Source organism: Neofelis nebulosa, chromosome 15, assembly GCF_028018385.1.
Source record: "Neofelis nebulosa isolate mNeoNeb1 chromosome 15, mNeoNeb1.pri, whole genome shotgun sequence".
Classification (NCBI taxonomy): Eukaryota; Metazoa; Chordata; class Mammalia; order Carnivora; family Felidae; genus Neofelis; species Neofelis nebulosa.
Window position 1 is genome coordinate 48,334,132 of NC_080796.1, and position 21,542 is coordinate 48,355,673.

At 51.9% G+C, this 21,542-nt stretch overlaps 1 protein-coding gene across 1 annotated transcript; it reads right to left on the reverse strand.

Annotated features, from left to right (window-relative positions):
* Positions 1 to 4,342: 4,342 nt before the first annotated feature.
* On the reverse strand, positions 4,343 to 15,306 carry FMOD (fibromodulin). The gene is made up of 3 exons (XM_058700479.1): positions 15,174 to 15,306; positions 11,482 to 12,469; positions 4,343 to 6,213 (listed from the first exon to the last, which is right to left on the reverse strand). Exons 2-3 carry the CDS (start codon positions 12,458 to 12,460, stop codon positions 6,062 to 6,064), a joined length of 1,131 nt encoding a protein of 376 aa, XP_058556462.1. The 5' UTR covers positions 12,461 to 12,469; positions 15,174 to 15,306; the 3' UTR covers positions 4,343 to 6,061.
* Between the last annotated feature and the right edge of the window lie 6,236 nt (positions 15,307 to 21,542).

Genomic DNA, 21,542 nt, shown 5'->3' on the forward strand with positions numbered 1-21,542 from the left:
TTTCCACAACCGGGTCAAGTGTAATTCTATTCTTTCTCCTTCTTTTCTCGGTGTTTCTTCACCGAACACACAGGTGGGCCTGCTCATTAACGTTAGCATCCGCACTTCCTGCCTGACCCCAGCATGACTGGGGTCCTTTTGTCCATTTCAGCCTTTCTGGGCCACGTGGGGCCACAGGCAACCAAGGAAGGACCCACCTTCAGTCTCCCGTGTCAGTCCTTCTCAAACCACCCGTGGCCTGTCCCCCAGGGGGTTGTCTAGTTTCCAGGAAGGATTGCTTCCCTGGAAACTCAGGCTGCCACGGGATCGATCAGTGCGTTTGCTTTCTTTGGGCACCACGTGGTGGCCCGGGGCACCCCGAGGCTCAGCCAGTGGTGGGAGCCGTGTCTGCCGGCTTCCATTTGTCTGTTTGAGGCAGAGGACTTTCTGGGAGAGTCTGAGAAGCTCTACCCAAGACGCCGAATCCCCTGATGACGCACTTTCAGCTGTGGACCCTCCAGCAGACTGCTCGTGCAGGGGGTGGCGGGGCTGGTGAAGAAAGGAGAGCTTCCAGCCCCCCTGGGGGGAGAGGGTGTTTGGGGCTCCTCCCCCGGCTTTCCTGGCCACTCAGCCCTCATCATTTCCTCCTCTTTTTTTTTTTTTTTTTTTTAATGAAGAGACATTTTGTCCATATACCTCATTCAGCACTTACAGCCAACTGCTTCAAGCGTTGTCAAATTAGCTGTGTTTTAAATGGCCAAGGCAGGGGCACCTGGGTGGCTCAGCTGGTTAAGCGTCCTTCAGCTCAGGTCATGATCTCACCGCTCATGAGTTCGAGCCCCACGTCCGGCTCTGTGCTGACAGCTCGGAGCCTGGAGCCTGCTTCGGATTCTGTGCCTCCCTCTCTCTCTCTGCCCCTCCCCAGCTCATGTTCTGTCTCCCTCTCAAAAATAAACAAAAATGTTAAGCAAAATTTTAAAAAAATGGCTAAGGTGAAACACAGGTCAGTTATTACTATCTTCACCAAACTCCACAGCAAGTACCAGGAGAGCTTTATACTCTAGTTTTATATACGGAATACACTAACTACTCACTTTTGCTGTATGTTTTGCATACAATAAACATTTGTCAAGTGATGGAGCCGTCCTCCTGGAGAGAAAAGACCACGATTTGCCTTCTTTTCTTGTGTTTCTTCTATCATCCACCTTTTTGCCTCTTTCCATGGCTTAACTTAGTCTGGGATCTTGGATGAGAAAATACTGTATCTTGATTTTTTTTTTTTCGTGGTGAATGTTTTTTTTATTTTTTATTTTTATTTATTTATTTTTTCAATATATGAAGTTTATTGTGAAACTGGTTTCCATACAACACCCAGTGCTCATCCCAAAAGGTGCCCTCCTCAGTACCCATCCCCCACCCTCCCCTCCCTCCCACCCCCCATCAACCCTCAGTTTGTTCTCAGTTTTTAACAGTCTCTTATGCTTTGGCTCTCTCCCACTCTAACCTCTTTTTTTTTTTCCCCTTCCCCTCCCCCATGGGTTTCTGTTAAGTTTCTCAGGATCCACAGAAGAGTGAAACCATATGGTATCTGTCTTTCTCTGTATGGCTTATTTCACTTAGCATCACACTCTCCAGTTCCATCCACGTTGCTACAAAGGGCCAGATTTCATTCTTTCTCATGGCCACGTAGCACTCCATTGTGTATATAAACCACAATTTCTTTATCCATTCATCAGTGGATGGACATTTAGGCTCTTTCCATAATTTGGCTATTGTTGAGAGTGCTGCTAGAAACATTGGGGTTGTATCTTGATTTTTCACACAGGTAACTGAAATTTAGCATTCTCTCCAATTACAAAGGTAAAAAACCACTACAGTATTTATGGTACCTGAGGTTCCGTCGTCAACTGAAATCACAGAAATTTTTATATCATATTATAATTATTGAAAATACTTCACAATGCTATTTGTGCCCATTAGTCCTTCCCTATGACCGTGATTAGACTTATTGCTGGATCCTGTCATTTGCCACATTGAAAACAAACATACATGCTATGTAAAAACGTACATATTTTACACTTTCATAACTGTATTTAAAAATGCAACTGGTTTCCTTTGGAACCCTACCTATTTTATGTCTTTAAGGAAGAGGTCCATAGCTTCACCAGCCTGCCAAAGGGGTCCACAGTACACGAAGGTCGAGACTTGTTGGTTACACAGTGCCTTCTGTGCCTTGATTTTTCGTCAGTGTCCAAGAGGGCTGGTGGATCAGAGCAGGTGGCCAGAAAGTGGAGCGGACTAAACCTTTAAAGGTTTTAGAAAATGCTCTGACAGTGCAAAGTGAGATGCTGCCCACTAGTGGCTGGAAGTCGGAACTGCGAGACGGAATATAAGGCAGGACCTTAGGGGGTTTGGGGTTGTGGATAAGCTTCCTGGTACAGTACTTGGGGGGTGAAATAAGAGAATAGAGGCAGCGGATGATTTTGCTCCCGCCCTTATATCCCTGTCGCTTGAAACCCTCGCCCTCGTTCTCTGCTCCAGCCACCTTCGCCGTGTTTCAGTGACTCAGAAGCTTCCTCCCGCTTAGGAAGTTGGCACCTGCTGTTACCTCCGCTGCACGGCCTCTCCCACCTCGTCATCTAGATAACCGCGCTCTCCCTCCGTGTCTACGATCTGGCCCTGAACTGCCAGTCTGGGTCAGCCTCCTTGATAATCTCCATTTAAACCTGTGCTCATGCCCTTCACAGCCCTTCCTCAGTTTGTAACTACATAGTCCCCCTGCAATTTTTTTGTGTGCCATGTTGATCATCGAATTAGAGGGTAAAGACCCCGAGGCAGGGGCTGCCTGCTTTTGTACCCTCTGGTGCCTGCCCAGGGATACTCATTTACTGATGAAGCGTACATTTTAATTGGAAAAGCCATAAAGGGACGTTGAAATCTAGCAGAATGGATTTAGGTAAGTAAAAAACTCAAGTCAGATGGCTTTCCTCCGTCTATGGCACCCTGTCGACCACCAAGGGCCCTCTGCGTTCCTAGCAGACCTGCTTACACCAGAGACATGGAGACGTCAGGTCCACCACAGTAGAAACAGTATAGCAAAACTGACGGGCCAAAGATCAGATCCCGGCCTCCATACTTCCTTCTGGGGTTGAGCTCAGCTTCTGGGTGCCTCAGTGTCCCCAGCTGTAAAATAGCAAAAATAATAGCACCTATGGCACAGAATGGTTAGGAATGCTAATGAGGTAACGTAAGTAAAGAACTGAGCACATAATAAGTACCCACCAAATGGTACCAACCCAAAGGAAAGCCACATGAGCCTGATGGATTGCCCCCTCTTGCCACCCTCTTGAGAAGTGCTGGATTTAGAAACCAGGGGCAACTTGCAGCAGGGCAGGGCCTGGCTCCTGATTCTTCCCCCTGCTCTGTCTTGGGTGGGATGTTCACGGAGCCTGCTTAGGAAGCAAAACAGAGAGGCAGAAGATTCTTCCTTGTAGCTTGGCTGGATCTCTGGCCATGTGTCTGTTTCACACGGCATATCTGTCTGGCACTAAGGCAGGTGTGCCCAACTTGCTGCTCCTGGAGAGAGGCCTGTGGTTGACGTTAGGATTTGCTCCCGATCTTTCCCACCCTCCCATTCCTGCCTAACTCCTACTTCAGAGACGACTAATCAAGTTCGTTTACTCTGGCGTAAGTGGAGGTGTGACATTTGAAACAGTCTTGGCATAGAATTTCACAGAATAGATTAATGAGCATGTACGGTGAGTAACATATTCAGCTCAAGAGATATCAGTTGCGGTTATTTCCCTATTATAAAACAGTGGGTTGTCCCCAAAGCGCCAGGCTAGTTCGCCGTCCTTACTTATGTAACATCTGCTAAGCATCTGGCGGCCGAAGGTTTATTTTCCTCTTCCAGGACCAACTGGGCTGTGCGGGTTTGAGTACCCTCAGTTCCGGAAGTTGCCACTAGAGGGCGGCAGCAGCCAAGACAACTACACTCAGGATCCGCCAGACCCAGAATTAATCCCCCAGCAAGGAGGGAAGATGGTGAAAGCAAGAAAAAATGTTAACAAGGATGACTGAAAACAAACCCAGGTGTTCTTTCTCTCTTGGGGACCAAATGGAAGGAAACGGGTAGCTAGCGGGGTTGAAGTTCGACTCAAAGAAGAACTTCCAGAACACCAAGTTTGCTAACGAGAAATTTTTTACAGGTGACTTTTTTTTTTTTTTTAACCCCTTCGCTACATCTGTGGAAGCAGAATAGAGGGGACAGTGGGCTCTTCCAGTCCAAGGCCTATGTGACCCCGCAGGTTCCCTTAAAGTAACCCTTCTGTGTGTGTGCCTTAAATGACTCCATTCCGGCAGATGCAATCATAAAATAACTTTATTGGTCAGGTTAACCACCACTCATGCGTTTCCTGTAATAAGGATCCTTTATAGAGGCATGATGGTGTTCACATGCAGACGCTTTCTGAAGGGCCTGGGGGCAGGGGCAGCCTTGCCCCCTCACATCAGAGCTCCTTTGTTGAAATGAGCTGGTTTGGCTTTTGTGGATTTTGGAGTCTGGAGCCAAGAACAGAATCCAGGGCTCCTCCCCTTCACTTCTCAGGGAAGCTGCTTCAAAGCACACACAGTATCAGGGATGTAATGGCATCTGGACAGGGGCCAGGCTAGGACTAGCTCTTCTCAGGTCAGCCCCTGCCCCCGGCCACTCCATCCCAATGGCGCCCAAAGGAATAGGCCGGTTCGGCCCCAGGCAACATCACCTTTCAGACATGGGGAGAATGAATTGCTCTCCAGCCAAGCTATAAAGCAACAGCCATCTTCAGGAATGAGGGTGTAGCTCAGAGATGTGACAGCAGAGGGTTTCATCCTCAGCACAAGCCAGATTTGGCTGCCTGGCCCGGGCTTCACAGACCCAACGAGCATCTCCAGCCAGAGCTTCCACTACGAGCTGTGGTCTCAGGACAAATCAATGCGTACAGCTGAACCACAGCCTCCACCTGTGGGCTAGCCAGGCAAGTTCAGGGCTGCCTGGACTCTGTTTCTCCCATCAGGGTGTAGACCTTTCTGCCTGGACAAGGGAGGGAGAAACTACCTTTCTCGTGCTTTGAGAACCATATGCCTTTGAGGACGAAGACCCAAGTTGGGAGCTGCTGGGAATATAGAGGGTTCTGGGCAAGGGCGAAACCCCAGGGGGCTGCTTCCTTAGTTCGGCCGATTCGGGACGTTTGCCCCCATTATGGATGCCGATGTAAGCAAAGGCTGTCCTTTCCTGTTCGGAAGTCTGATCCACCTTCAAAGAACTGCCCAGCTGCTAAAATATAGCCCCACCCATTTATCAAAGCCTAAGGTTGCTTGTCTCCTCCCGCATCAGTCCCTGAATATTGTCATCATGCTGGTGACCTCCAATCTGGTGGCTTTCAAGGAGCGGAGTTAGGGACGGTGTAGAGGTGACTCCCAGTTTCCTTCCACCTCCAGACACTAGTGTGAGTTCTCTGCATAGGCCACCAGGCAGATGCCCGCACACCTTGGGCTCGCATGCCTCTGCCTAAGGCACAGAACAGGAGTCTGTGGAGCAAGGCTGAGTGGGTGAGGAGGACGAGGGAGGAGGCAGTTGGGCAAAGAGGTATATTCCGAGGAGCACGGAGTGGGAGCCCGGAGTAACCACACGGTCAGCCTGGCAGGCAGGAGAGTGGTCAGGCGTTGCTCACAGAGAGAGCCAGGGATTGTGGGGAAAGCACGCTATGTGCCATTGCCCGAGTGACTTTTAGAGTTCATGACACCAGATCATTGGGAAGAACTTAGAATAGTGAGGTTTCTGGGGTTGGGACTTCCACGGATTACTTCCTCTGCCACCACATCTGTCCTGGAAAAGAGAGCTGCGGCCGTGTCCCTCAGTAAAAGGCTGCCTGTCCCCTGATCCCACCTGACCCTGCCTACAGGGAAGAAGACTACAGAGGGAGCCCATGGAGTTCTGTCACATGGTCTGTCCCAGACCTTCCAGCAAAAGCCAAACCAAATCATCAAGCCAAATGCAGTGGGGCGCGGGGGGCTTCGGCCCCGTGCCCCGTGCAAGGGCCACTCAGATCTCGATGAGGCTGGCAAGGCGCAGGCAGAGGGGCGCGTCCACGGGCATCGCGCTGCGCTTGATCTCGTTTCCGTCCAGGCGAAGCACCTGCAGCTTGGAGAAGTTCATGACGTCCACCACGGTGCAGAAGCTGCTGATGGAGAACTCTGCGGGGACAAGAGGGGCGGGGGGGGGGGGGAGGCGGGAGAAGCCGGGATCAGGGACCCGGATCCACAGGGAAGCGGGTCGGCCCCGGTGAAGCTGCTGCAATCCTTCCGAGGGGAGGATGGGACTTGGCTGGGTGGGGCAGCGTCTTCCGCGATCGAAGTCATACCGACTGGGACCGCTAGGGGGCAGCGCCGGGGCCAGAGTGGGGGTCTCCGCCTGTGTCTGTCACTCCGCTTCCCAACCACCCCTGATCCTCGCATCACTTTGCAGACCCCGGAACGTCCTGGAGTGTCCTTCCAGCGAGGACGCGATCTTTTCCCGCCTGTAAGCGGCAGGGGGAACCAGAAGGTAGTCAGAGATCGGCTTTAGCGGTTTTGAAGGACTTGATTGCCTTTGGAGATGGACGGCTTTCCTGAATTGCTGAGAAGGAAGACTGGGGAAATGGAGGGACCTAAATCTGGAACATCTCCTGACACTTTGCAGATAGAGTGGCAGGAAATTAAAGAGAGAAAGCCCGGGCAGGGAGACAACTGTCTTCGCGTGCCGGAGCTTTGAGGGGGTGCACCTCTTCCTTCCCGGGACTGCCAAAGGAATGATGAGCAAGGCCCTGAGGTCTAGGAAGGCGGAAATCCATAGACGAATACGGCTGCCATGGACCTTAAAAGTCAAATAAACAATTCCCTTGCCTCCTGCATTTAATATATGGCTCACCCCCGCCCCTTCTTTTAATCTCAAAAGAAGTCCCCCTGTTTTGAAGATATCCTCCCCCCCCAAAAAAAAATCCCCACACAATCTTAACAGATACAATAGTTCTCTTTGGTTTTAACATAAATCCATCTGTTTTGCCTCTGGTTGTCCTTTTGGACAAATCAACTACCTCTGTTCAAGTCTACTGAGTTAGGATCTTAAAGGGAGAAAGTCAGGAACTCGACTGAATCTCCAGCAGGGGTGGCAAAGTCACCACAAAGAGCTGCTGGAGCCTCCACTGGTGGCAGCGTGTTGTCTGAGGGCCTCTGGAGGCGGCTCCTGTCGCAGGGGGTCCTGGTGAAGTCGCCTGTCGGATCCCAGTAGGATCTATCTCAAGGGCTGTGACATTGGGACCCAGGGCCTGCTTTTGCTTCTGCCAGAGGCATTCCTCAGCTCGTGGGGCGGCTGGAGGAGCTGGGAGGAGGCTTTTCTGACTCTCTTCCTGGGGGCGACCGTGGAGGGCCTCAGGGAGGGTGAGATCACGGGTAGGAAAGGGAAGGTTGCAGGGAAGACAGCGTGGGGAGCTTAAATAGGCTGGTGAGCAAAGTGTTTTTCAATGAGCGCGAACAGTTGTTTCCAGTCTCTCTTAAGAACTGACCAAGAGGAGATGGGGTGAGGCTGCAGCCCATTAACTTGTTCAGCAAATATAAGACAGGAAATCCATCCCCGAAGAATAATGGAGCTCTGGACTAGAAGGAGGGGGGAGGATAGGAAGTGTCCTTCTATGGACAGCATTCCGTGGCGCGGGGTGGGGAGGGAGCGCGGGGATGATGGAGATCTTTTGGATGCTTTTGGATGTCTCCATTCCGGTCCCGGGAAGTAGATTACATGGCCTCTGAGGGGGCAGGTTGGGGGCAGAGCCTCGGCCAGGGGCTGCATCTGTGGTGGCCACACAGAAGGGTAGAGTGGGGTGGGCTGCGGGGAAGTCAGGTGGGTCGGCTTATAGATCACTTCCAACTCCACTGCACTAGATGGGGTCTCTACCCCAGCCTCGGGCCCTCCGACCATCTGCTAAAACCCCGGCTCCCTGAGCATGTGTATACATAGGGGGGATACTGGGGCGCCTGGGTGGCTCAGTCGGTTGAGCGTCCGACTTCCGCTCAGGTCATGATCTCACAGCTCGTGAGTTCGAGCCCCATGTCAGGCTCTGCGCTGACAGCTCAGAGCCTGGAGCCTGCTTCAACTTTTGTGTCTCCCTCTCTCTCTGCCCCTAACCCACTCGCATCCTGTCTCTGTCTCTCTCAAAAATAAATAAACACTAAAAAATTCTTTTAAAAATAATAAAAAAAAAAAAACAGGGGGTTACTTAGGGGCTTCCAGGCACACCATGAGCATCGATTCTGTCCACGCAGCGGACGCCCTGTGCCCCCCCGTTTGTCTTCCCCAAGCTCAGGAATAGGACAGGGCTTCTGCCGGGACACTCTGGAGGACATTTTCCAGGCCAGATTAAATACTGACATAAGTCTTTCCAAATTCCTCCTGGGGTACCCGCCCAGCTCCACAGATCCCACAGCTCCCGAATAACATTCCGAGCTGTGTTCCCTGGCGGTTGCCAGGCTGGAAAAACTGAGGGGGTTGCTAATGGAGGAGGGAAGGGGAGGGAGGGGACTGGCCTGATTCCCCTGCACACCCTTTAGTTCCTGCCCTTCTTTTAGCTCCTCCCCCAGAGGGTGGCTTCCACCCCACCTTCACCACCCCCCACCAGGTGGCGCGTTGGCCCTGGGAGAGGGGCCCCAGCTGGGGGGACTGGGCCTTCCTGCTGGTGGTCTGAATCTGAGAGACACTCCTCACATTCTCAGCCAGAGACACCCGACTCTAGGTCCTTGGATGCTGAAGGCCGGCGCTCAGGGTGACCACTACGTCATCTGGGTGACCCCAAGAGATGGCTACTCCTTCTCTGAAAAGACCTCTGTGTCCCCATCTTCGCAATGCAAAAAGTGAAACAAACGGAGTCGCCCGGGGCGGGGGCTCAGTCGGTTAAGCCTCTGACTCTTGATTTCAGCTCAGGTCACGATCTCATGGTTTGTGGGTTCGAGCGCCACCTCGGGCTCTCCACGCTGACAGTGCGGAGCCTGCTTGGGGTTCTCACCTCTTTCCTTCTGTCTCTGCCCCTCTGTGGCTTGTGTGTGCTCTCTCTCTCTCTCAAAATAAATAAATACGTTTTTTTTTTTTTCAAATAAAACGAAACAAAAACTCTGCCTGTCAACTTCAAAGTGGCAACGAGAGGAAAAAGGTAGGAACAGTTCCTGTGTGTTGCCTCTCGGTTACGTGCCAGGCCCTGGACAAGCACTTCACATGTATTAATTCACTAAGAAAAATTAAATGCAGGATTTGGTGTTATTTTGCCTTAAAAGGAGACTGGAAGAGAGACCAAATGATAACTAGATAAGGGAATTTGGCTTAAATTACACGAGAAGCGGGGGGGGGGGGGGGGGGAAGGGGAGGGGCGCCTGGGTGGCTGAGTCGGTTGAACATCCGACATTGGGTCAGGTCACGATCTCACGGTTCATGCAGTCAAGCCCCGAATCAGTATCTGTGCTGGCAGCTCAGAGCTTGGAGCCTGCTTTGAATTCTGTCTCCCTCTCGCTCTCTGCCCCTCCCCCACTTACCCTCTGTCTCTGTCTCTCTCTCTCTCCCCCCCCCTCTCAAAAATAAACATTAAAAAAATGACAGGAGAAGGGATTTGGGGGAGACACTGAACATCTATAGGTTGTTTGGCTTAATGGAGAACTTTCTGGCAAAGCCTTGGGACACTTAAGGGAAGTGATTCTATCTTCTGCGGAGCTTCTGGAAGGGGCGGACCACTCTGTATTTGAGTGGCAGGTGTGCTCCGCACGAAGGCGGAGGGCGGCAGGATGTTGTGATAGAGCCCTGCCCTCCCCAGCTTTTTCTGACTATATATAGTCAGGCAATAGCTAATGGGTTCCCTCCCGTGACAGCTGCTCTTTGCTGTCACAATTTCAGGGTCAAACACAGCACGTAATGTGACAGTTCTGGTGTGACAATCCTCCTGGATGTGGAGTAGGGTGGCAGGTGACTTCTGGGTGGGATGACGGACAGCCATGAGTAAATGGCAGACCCTTTGCGGCATGCGACATCTCAGAGATGTCTCCGAGGACTGCCCCACTTGGGGAGGAGAAGACGTCCCCCCAAAGAAAGACTTTACATAATAAAACAGTTTGGGAGCCCGTGATGGTGTCTTGCCCTTCAAACCAGAGGATCAGACACCTCTCACCTTGCCCGCCCCACTGTCGGCCTCTGGGGCCAGGTGCCTGTCTCGCTCAGAGGGCTGTGCAGCGCGCGGACGTCTTGCCAAATGACTGATCTGTTCCCTGAGCACAGCGAGAGAAAGGACGGGAGGGAGGATTTGAAGGCTCCGTCCTCGTCAGTGCTTTGATGGTGCCATGTGCTCACAGCAGGCTCCGCTTCAGAGCCCTTTGCCAGTGGTCATTAATGAGTCCTTTCCCAGAGACGGGGGGACCTTGCTGCCTGAGGAAGGGAGGTTAAATGCTGGCTCAGTACCTTCCAGCTGGGATTAAAACATCAGAGGCCCCCGGGTAACGTAAGCACATTCGGAACGCAAGATCCTGAGACGGAGCTGAAAAGCAACTAGATGATTCTCTCCGAAATGAATATTTTAGTCCTGAGAGGCAAAGAGGCAGGCTTTTCGACTCCTTGAGGCATCCGCTGGGAAGTGCTTGGAAAACAAGTGGCCCGTGTCCTTGCCCACCACCCCGGGGCCTTGTGGTGATAGGGCTCCCGTTACCCCCGGGGACCTCTGCCCTACCACCAGGGGCTCCTTGTACTCCAGGGAGAAGGGACCAGAACAAGTACCGCATTCAGCTCTGAGAGGCTGCACATTCTTGTCCAACAGCTGTTAGGCTTAAAAAATAAATAAACAGCCAAAACACAAGAGTGACTATAGAGGCAGGAGTAGAGCATGTGGAAACAGAGAGCACATCCTCTTCTGGCTCAGGAAGTAAGTGCAAACTCCAGGGTTTCTTAACAGCCCACCTTCCTCCCGAGACGGACCCTAGAAACCCCACTTAGATCCGCCTGTCTATGAACTGCTTTCATCCCGACCTCTGCAAGCTCACCCCTCACTGCCCCTCAACGTGCAAGCCCTTCCTCTCAGACACCCAGATTTCCTGGCTGCCCCCTGCAGGTGGCCTGTTAAGTGGCTGGTCCCTTTGTGGCACTCCACTTCCCAGAATGGCTTTGTCCCGTTCCTCCAGCCCACGCTCACCTCTCTCTCCAGTCTTAGATGGAAGCTCCCCCCTACTGGGAAGTCTCCCTCCAGGCCAACCCATGCCCCCAAGGAATTTTCCAGAACCGCTGTGTAGTCTAGGGGCCATTTTGTACCCCTTGTACGGGGGTATAGCTTGGACTGCAGGCTGCTTCGTTCGTGGCCTTTGTCTCCCCTGCTTCTATGTCTTTTGCGTGGCTACTGGCACCCAGGACAGGGGTGTTCTGACGGAACAGACAGCCGCTCCCCACCCCCCCCTTCGTCAGCGTCTCACCATTGATCCTATTGCCTTGGAGGTAGAGATTCTCCAGGTTGGTGTTGACCGGGGGGATCTTCTGCAGCTGGTTGTAGGAGAGGTCAAGCTCAAGGAGGCTGCTGGAGTTGAAGGTGTTCGAGGCCAGGCCGTTGTTGGTGAGACTGTTATGGGACAGCCGCACATAGAGCAGCTTGGGTGACCCCCGGAAGTAGCTGTCAGGGACGGAATAGACGTTGTTGTGCTCCAGGTACAGTTGCTCGAGGGCTGAGGGCAGTCCATCGGGCACCTTCCGCAGGTGGTTGTAACTCAGGTCCAGCAAGATCAGTGACCGGAGGCCCCTCATCGCGCTGCCCACCTCCTGGATCTCGTTGTGTTGGAGGTACAAGGCGGTGAGGTTCTCCAGCCCCTCCAGAGCGTTGTTGGGGACCCTGGAGATCTGGTTGTGGTCGAGATGGAGCTCCCTCAGGGATCGTGGCAGCGGGCCGGGCATCCGGGTCAGATTGTTGTGGTCCATGTACAGCCTCTCCAGGTGCCTCAGCTTGGAGAAGATCTTCCTGCCCACCTTATCGCTGGTGATCTGGTTGCCATGGAGAGCAATCCAGAGCAGCCCCGTGGCGTTGTCGAAGACCCCTTCCTGGACGGACGAGATCTGGTTGTTCTGGAAGTAGACGTACTTCATGCGGGACGGGACGAACGGCAGGTACTTGAGGTTGCGGTTGTCGCAGTACATGGCCGTGGGGAAGTTGGGGGGGCAGTCGCACTCCTGGGGGCAGTCGCGGGGCTCTGGAGGGGGTGGAGAGCCGTAGGCATAGGCTGGACCTTCCTCCACCCCATAGGGGTAGGGCTCATAGGGCTCGTAAGGGTAAGGGTCATAGGGGTCGTAGTAGGTGGACTGCTGGCTGCGGAGGTAGTGGAACCACCAGTGGGGGTCTTCGTCATACTGGGCCCGGGAGAGGGAGCAGAGCCCTGCCAGCAGCAGGAAGGAGGCCCACTGCATTTTGTCTCTCTGGAAGAGGGGAGAGAGAACAGAGCGAGCAGGCATGAGTGAGACAGTAGGGAGGCAGGACGACGGATCGGGGCGGGGCTGGGGGGCGGGGAGCCTTGGGCTGGGAGCTGTGCCGATTTCACGGGGAGCCCCGTTCTCACTGCCTGCATGCCTCCCCACCCCCAGTGCCGACTCCGCACACGCGGTCCGGCTCGGCCGTGGCCACCTGGGGGAGCTGGGTCCATTTTACGGAGTCACAGAAACAGAGCCTTCAAGATTAGAAGGAACTTGAATGGGGGGGGGGGGGGGCACTGCATTTTTTTCTAGGGGCAGGTCCTTAGGAGCCACTAGCCACCTGAAGGTTCTGGTGGCGGAGCTGGAGAGCCCACGGCGATCATCCCTGTGGGGGTGGGGGTGGGGGTGGTGGGTGCTCTTCAGGCGCGAATTCGTATTCAGTCTGCATTTCTCGGGGATATGGTATTTTCCAAGAGTCCAAGGAAAAAACCCTCTGGTTCCTTCCATGTCTCTGGGAAACCTCCAGAAGCAGCTTGAGACCTCCAAGGGGAAGGTCTGAAGTACTTCTGGAAGATCTTTTGGTCTCTTGGGCAGGCTGGGGGTTTCGGGTTTCCAGTCTTGGGGGAGGGGTGTGGCCCCCCCTGCAGTCACCGCAAGGTTTGGGCTACCCTCCAAAGCGCCAGTGTCTGGAACAGTCTGCTGGGTGAGAAAACTCTCCGGTGGGCAGTTTGTGGCTACACACGCAGCCCGGCTGGCACAGGTCTTCATGTAACACAACGGCCACAGTCCCCTCCAGACGGGGGACCCTGGCTCTAGGTATGGCACTTGTCTTCCGGTGTGTGGGGTCTGGGTCTGTCTACCCGATGTGGTCTGTGCTGTCTGGTAAAGTGTTAGCCCCCCCTCACGCTCCACCATGGACATTATGCTAGAGCCACGTGAGGCCCAGAGAAATGAATGAGGAACACTGAAAAATGGAAAAGTAATTGAAGACACTTGAGTGTACCCGAGAGAACGTGGCTCTGGAGTGGGATTCTGGCCTCCCCTCTCCCACCCTAAGCTACCTGTGATGCCACCTGGATTACCAGCCTCCTACTAGGCCCCCACTGTGCCAGGCAGCCTGTTGCCTTGGGCCCGTGCGCTAGTGAGATGAGAACAGGGCAGGCTTGGAGAGAAAGGTGGGTTTGGTGCATGCTGGGAGGGAAGCTGAAGGTATGGGGGGACCAGGGGCTGGCATATCAGGCCTGGGCACCCTGCTCTGAATACCTATAGCCAAGGCACCAGCTAGCCCTTGCAAGCAGTGGGAACCTTCCGGAGCTGTGAGTGTCACCCTTGTTCCGAGGAACCTTAGAATCTTTCTTGGTCCCGGAAGGGTCACATATGTCCCTCACATTGCTGTTGGACCTCCTGGGACGGGCAACTGTAGACAGGAGAAAGAAAGGAATCTAAAAGTCAGCATCAAATCCAACGAACTGATGGGAAAAGACCCTGACTGCGGCACTCAATCTAGTCACCTTCTGCCACCGTTCCTCCCGGGCCCCCGAGCTCTCTGTTTCCTGAAAGTGATTCCCTTAGGCCCTCTTCATTCCATTAGCCTCTGGGCTGCAGAGGAGAGGCACCTGGCTCATCCTCAAGCGGCCTCAGGCCTCAGACAAAGAGCCCACAGTGTTTCTGAGAAGCCAGCCCAACTGCCCACTGCCTGGGCACGCTGGCTGGGCCCTGGATCTGTCCAGGAGGGAAGACGGATGGAGTGGCCCACTGCCAACGGCGCATTTTTCCATGCACAGCCCTGGGCTGCTGCAGGACCAAGGTGGCACAGTGAGCCTCTGTCTCCATTTCTCCTTCCAGACCGGGCATCTTGGCAGGCAAGAGCCACCTTCCTCCTCAAGACCCAGCTTTCCAGGGGCTGTGCATCCTACCCACGTTGGCCTCTCCTTAGGAGCCATGAGTGCTAAGAGGGCTGGATTGGAAACTTCTGCCTCTCCTCTCTTCCGACTCTTAGCAGTGTTGCTCCAGGGTCGTATGCTTTTCAATCCCCCTGCCCACCCTAATGGTGGAGACCCTCCTGCGTGCAGAGATTTGTGAGGTGGAAAGTTTCTGGGATTGGGGCTCCATGAGTTGTGGGAGGCTGACTCAGGAGTTCGTGCTGTTCTTTTATGCCTCTACAGCCTTTCCCTCCTATCAGGATCCAGGAAGTCAGACCAGAAGTCATCCCCTCAGCTGGCTTGGACCCTCCCTCACAGTTCCCTGAACATGGTCAATTCTCAACTCTTCTCTTTATTCCCTCCCTTTCCCCCCCAGCAACACACACACACACACACACACACACACACACACACACACTCACACTCCCTCCATCCTTCCCCTATAACAGCACTTAGGTACCACAACTTGCCTACAGGACAGACTGGAGGGCTGAGTGGTGGGTGATGAGTGCTGGCTTCCCTAGATACCTAGTCCTCTACTTTTTCATGCCTGAGAAATGGAGTTCCCCGCCCCCCCCCAACAACCAGAAAGAAACCGTAGGACAGAGTAACATGTTCCCTCTCCTCCTCCTTTGCCCCTCTCGGCATCCTGGGGTCATGGCCCAGATGGGAGAATGAGGGATTGTTCCTCCCTGCCAGCCCCTCTCCCCACACGCCAGCCCCTTTCCTTGATTCCCGTTATGGAACCACAAGGGACCAAAAAACTGAAGTAAAATGGCTAAACTTACCTCCAGTTGAACCTTTCAGAGAGTGACCACGTCCCTCTGTCTGGCCTCCTTGGGTTGGAGAACGTGTGAGAGAGAGAGAGAGAGAAGACAGAACGTCTACTGAGAGTGTGCGGGTCTGTGCCAGGCCAGGGTCCCGCCCCCAAATTCCTAATCAAATATTGTGAAGAGAGGGACTGAGGAGGCCGGATCCTGGCTTTTTCGGCTCTGCTGCAGGGGCGGAGCTCACACTCAACCAGGCAAAATTCTTCTGTCCGCCTGACGTTATAAAAACCACCTCTTTCCACTCACTTATCTTCCCTAAAGCATTGGCAGCTCTGAGTCTCTTTCTGCTGAATGAGTTAGTGGCGCCTTAGAAGGTATTTGTACAGTCTCTTACCAAGTGCCTGGATTTCTCATTAAACCCACAGGCCAGATGCAGGGCTGGGGAGGGCAGGGATTTGGGAAGAGGCATCTTCACGCTTTTAGCAACCCATGTGTCCCCCCAGAGAGCCAGGACTACTTAGCCTTCTTGGCTCCCCCTCCATGCAGGTGGTCAGACGAGGGCGTAACGGAGCATGACACAGGACGGCTGGCTCTGGCTCTGGTTCCATCCCTTACCAGCGTAGACTCGTCCGGGCGGCAAGGCAAGTTTTCCCTCCTCCATCGGAATTAACGGAAAGGAAGGGGATCTCACGTCGGTTGATGACTTATTGTGCACTAGCATCGCGCACTGTCCTTTAATTGCCTGGCAACCGTTCTGCTTGCCGTCTCTGTGAGTTTGCCTAGTCCAGAACCTCGCATCGGTGCAGCCGCACAGTGTTCGTCTTTTTGTGGCTGGCTTGTTTCGCTTAGCATGGTGTTCTTAAAATTCCTCTGTCGTGGGGTGTGCCAGAGTCTCCTTCCTACCACATTCGGCTGTGCGTATACGCAGCATTTTAGTTATCCGGCGATGGACATTTGGGTCGCTTCTGCCCCTTGGCTCTCGTAAATAACCCTGCAATGAACATGAGAGGACAAATATCTTTTTGAGACCCTGCTTTTGATTATTTTGGACAGAGGCTCAGAAATGGAATTGCTGGGTCACATGGCAATTCTGCTTTTCATTTTTTAAGCCACCCTACTATTTCCCGTAGTAGACGAGAACACCAACAGTGTGCAAGGGTTCGAGTTTGAGACACTCCTGATGTAAAAAAAAAAAAATGCATACCGATTGAGAAAGCCTCAGATTTGAATTAGAAGACTTCAGAGGGGTCAAGGCAGATGCGACTTCTGGTTGCTCCCATCGGTCTGAACTGTGGAGATCATCGGGAAGGTCTTTGTCAGGAACCCACTCTTCTCAAGACTTATGAAGAGTCTTTTATTTTTTTTTTTATTTATTTTTGGGACAGAGAGAGACAGAGCATGAACGGGGGAGGGGCAGAGAGAGAGGGAGACACAGAATCGGAAACAGGCTCCAGGCTCCGAGCCATCGGCCCAGAGCCTGACGCGGGGCTCGAACTCACGGACCGCGAGATCGTGACCTGGCTGAAGTCGGACGCTTAACCGACTGCGCCACCCAGGCGCCCCATGAAGAGTCTTTTAAAAGATTAAACGTAACGAATGGTTGCTGACCACCTGCTTTAACTAGGTGGTTTATGGGGCGCCTGGGTGGCTCAGTCGGTTAAGCGGCCGACTTCGGCTCAGGTCACGATCTCGCGGTCCGCGAGTTCGAGCCCCGCGTCGGGCTCTGTGCTGACGGCTCGGAGCCTGGAGCCTGTTTCGGATTCTGTGTCTCCCTCTCTCTGCCCCTCCCCCGTTCATGCTCTGTCTCTCTCTGTCTCAAAAATAAATAAACGTTAAAAAAAATTAAAAAAAAAAATAAACTAGGTGGTTTACTTATGTTATTGCATTTAATGATCACAGGAGGTATTTTGTTTTGGAAAAGGAGGTGCAGGGATGTGGTGTGCCTAGCTAAAGAGTGGTAAAACAAGGATTTGAACCTTGATCTGCATGATTCTGAAGCCCACAGAATTTCGCACACCAAAAGGCCAGAGGACTGACGGAGTGGAGGGTGCGATCACTGCCCTACTGTCCCAGTCGGACTCAGTGACTATGGAGCCCAGCTAATTATAGTGGCCCAATCTGCTGGAATCTGGAGACAGGGGAGGATAACAATGAGAGGGGGCTGGGATACAGAGCATCTCTTCTGGAGCCCACACATGTTTCACTTCAGTTTAACAAATATGAGCATGTACTCCACGGCCGGCGTGGTCTTAAATGTTGGGCACGCATAGAAGGTTCCCATATAATGCCTACTCACAAGAAAGCAGGAGCCTGTGTGGCAAACTCTGATCTCGTGAGTGAGGCAGAGTGGCCTTAATATGAAGCTGGTTTTCAACAATGCGTGGATAAGCTTCTCATCTTTCTTGAGTCCGGAAAGCAGACCCTGGTTTTGACAACAGGGCCCAAGAGACACTTCTTAGAGGGGCCTAGACAGCCGGGCACATTCACCCCACTGGGTACAGATGGTTATTGTTTTAAACTGCAGCATGGTGAACAATACCGCATTTACTAACAGTGAAAGTCAGGGGAGCCTGGGAACCAACCATTGACTGGGATCCTTCCCCACAAAGCTCCACCCAAAAAGGCAGTATCTCCATGTGTTGTGGTGACCATTTCTCAAGCTGTGAGATTTGCACCAAGTCTTTAGTTATCTGTCCTGTTCCAAGGTGGGCTTGGGAGGAAGAAAGAAGAGAGGATGACTGGGACGAGGTCAGGAGGCAGGTTCCAGGGGACCAGCCACTGTTCAAAAGTTCCTTTGTCAATGGGCTCTAATCTCCATTTGGACTACTTCTGCTCTGTTTGCCTGGGTCCTGGATCCAGGCCCTCGGAGCTTGGCTTCAATATGGGAAACCAAGTAGGGGATGCTGATGTCCTCCAGATTGCCGAGGGAGTCCACATGTGAAAAGGGTTCATTTGGGACACTGGTGCTCTCTGGGAGGCGTCGAGCCAGCCCTACCCAGTCACCAAACTGCAAGCAAACTAAAAAGAGAGGCTCTGTTATTCAGTTATGTAACCCCTAGCTCCAGCTGGGCACGCAACGTCTGGTGCTTAGTAGGTAATCAGCAAAGGGTTATGGAATGAATTGTATTTTTGGCTCCCTACAGTCTGCCTGTCTTCAGTACCCAGCGCAGGGTGGAATAAACAGCACCAACAAGGCCAGGAAAACCGTTTGGCCTTCGGACCTATTTGACTTTCCAGGGGTTCAAGCCACTGCTATTTCCTCTCTACCCAGAAAAGTACAGGTTAAGCCACAGCCGCTAGGCAAAGCTGATTGTCTCTGATGTTGAACCCACCCTGTCTGGAAGGGATGAAATGTGTTCTGATTCAAATCCCTGTCCGCAAAGACACCATGATGCTTCAGTGGCCACCACCCCCTTCCTCTTTCTCCAAAAGCCCCAGTACCCCCTGTTTTTATAACATAGCCTCTGATCCCCAACGATCAGGGGATGGAGGGATATGGCTGGAAATCCACCCAAACAGAATTAGTGAGTTGAATATAAAGAGGTCAGTAGAAAGATGATCGGGGTGGTACAATCCAGACTCCACTGCTGCCCCATCCTGAAAGCTCTTGACGCCAGAGAGGGATTGTTTACTAGTCTGATGTTTTGATGGAAAGTCTAGGCTACACTGGCACCCAATAGGAGTGTCCCGAAGTTTCCAGTGCAGATGTTTCTCTTTATTCCCTTAGTATTGAGGGGTCATTAGAAGTCCTCACCATGGATAGTCTCCTCTTTCCAGAAGGATGAGACAAAGATATTGGAGCCGGAAAGACTCGTTTTCTTTCAAATGCAGTAGAAGACCTGGAGTTGAGGGCTTCAGAATTTTCTTCTAATAAGCTCCTTAAAATAAGACAGAGAACAACGTTTCTCTTTTAATGGATAGCATCCCTTATTTTTACCATGTATTTACTGCACGCTTGGTGTTGTTAATCTGATGATGATATGACGGAATTCAGAAGATCGCCTTCTAGAAAGTATGAATGCATTTGAATTGGGAAGTCAGGGTTGGTTCAGGGAGAAAAACCTAAATGAGGAAGGAGGCAGACGAGATAACCTAAAATCTGAAGTCTGGAGGTGACTCAGTGTGTGACATACTTCTTGTTTTGCAAATGAGCTAAGAATTAATGATGTTCCTTGGGCTGTACTGGGGAAGAGAACCAGTGTAAGACAGACCAGTTCCAAGGATGCCGGCACTTGCTACAATTACCTGACTTTGGTAAGACCAGGACTCGATATTAGCTCTAAAATACCAGCTACCATTTCTGAGATCCTCACCACAACCCCATCCAGTAGGTATTATCATACTTTATGTTTACAGATAAGGAAACGGAAGTTCAGAATGTCTCACAGTTCGTGAGATCAAACCTCACATCAGGCTCTGCACTGACAGCACAGAACCTGCTTGGGATTCTCTCTCTCCCTCTCTGCCCCTCCCCTGCTTGTGCTCTCTCTCTCTCTCTCTCTCTCTCTCTCTCTCAAAATAAATAAATAAACATAAAAAATAAATAGCAGTCACCTTTGGTTATTTTAGTAGATTGCAATTCCCTGGGGAGGGAGGCAATGTCATTAGTTAGCATAATGTTTGGCCAAGTACCTGGCACTTATTAGGCCCTTTCTAAACACTGGTTGAATAAATGGAAGGTGTGAAAGCTGGATCTTGCCGAAAGGTAGTAAATCTACTTTCATAACTTAAACCAATCAGAGAGAAGCTAGCCAAGGATAGAGGCGGGACTTTTGGTGGTTGGCATTTTCACCCCTCCTCCCCCACCCTGCCAAGGAAGAACAAGAAAGGCGACTGCAAGGTCAGTGTAGGACTGCAGATCTGGAGAAATATCTTTGGTGGGAGTGGGGAGGGTGGGGGCGGAAGGTCAGGATTTAAGAGCCAAGTACAGAGCAGCCCAGAAGAGGAGATGTCTGGCTCCTTCTCAGACAGAGTTTAAGAGTCAAATTTAGGGTGGGGGGGGGGGTAGAACGAGAATACTACCTAAGGAATAGCATCATTCTGAATCCCTTTGGGCTGAGGAAAGAGATCGGCTCCTACCTGAGGATGGACAGGGCTAATTCCTCAAAGCAAGAACCAGTGACATGGGGCCATGCAAAGGTTTAAAGACTCAGATCTATTTCTACTGGAGTTCAGAGAATGATGGAGAATAATGATCCTTAGTAATGTGTGCGATGTCTTGAACTCTGGTCCATTCTATTGTCTGCTTACCTCTGTATGGTCCCTGTAGTAAAGTAATAGTTTAACAATGAAATAAAAAAATAAATAAGGAAAACTCCTTAAAAACAAAAAGAAGTTTAGGAAAGGTAATGTCTTGTCATTGTCTTGGAAAAGGCATGGGTTTTGAGTCAGACGGAATGGCTTTGAATCTCAGAAATTTAGAGTGTGTTCCTTAATTTCCTTGGTCTTCAGGTTCCTTATCTATAGAATGGGAATGATTAACACCTAGCTCATTAGGTGGTGTTAAAGCAATTGGAAGGGTCTAGGAGAGCACCTGACACATGGGAGACACTTAGAAAAATGGCACTTCCTTTCCTCACCTTGGGCATTTGTCCAGGAACTGGTTGGGGTCGGGTCATAGAAAGGAAGACTTTATGTTCTAATCTATGGCAAGGTTGGAGAGAAGATGATTTTAGTAGGATTTGGGTGATGGCAGCTTGGAAAGAAAACAGACGAAGCATCTGACACTTGTAAGGAAAATAGAGAACTGGAGGTTAGCAGCCCCGCAGAGTCTGGGATTCTGGCAGTACAGCTCTCCATTTGAGGGGACTGGTGCTTAACCCTGGCTGCACAGGGGGAGCCAGTGGGGCCGCTTTGGAGAGCACCCAGGCCGAGGCCCCACTCCAGATGACTAAAATAGGATCTGTGCAGATGGGGCCCAGCATCTTTTCATTGATTAATTGATGGTTTTCTCGTGTAGCCAGGTTTGAGAGTGCTATCTGGAGGCAGGGAGATCGACATGATGACCTCTAAAATAGAGGCCGCCGCTGAAGCATCTGTCTCTGAAAAGAGGGGCTTTCCAAACTTTTCTTTATGAGGTATCCAGAAAAGGAGAGAAGAATGAAAGCGTGCCCTCCGGTGATCATCCTCCAAGGGCATCATCCAAAGTTGCCCCTCAAGCTGAAATCTCACATTTGATGTTAGAGAGTCATGCAAATTTTGCATTTTGTTCCATGAGACATTCATGTTTATTTCAACAGCAATCCCCCTCCTCCCGGTGAAAACTCCTTGGGTGAAAACGGTGCTGTAGATACATCATGCATCTCCAGGGGCTCTGTGGACCCCGGCAATGGCAAATTGAACAGCCATTCACCTTGGCTGGCAAGCTCCCTGGTCACTGGAGGGACA

Excerpts from the sequence above, each read along its gene's own strand:
- FMOD (XM_058700479.1), bottom strand. The coding sequence starts at position 12,460 with ATGCAGTGGGCCTCCTTCCTGCTGCTGGCAGGGCTCTGCTCCCTCTCC. Across the intron at positions 6,214-11,481 it reads CCAAGGCAATAGGATCAATG|AGTTCTCCATCAGCAGCTTC; the intron begins GTGAGACGCTGA and ends TTGTCCCCGCAG.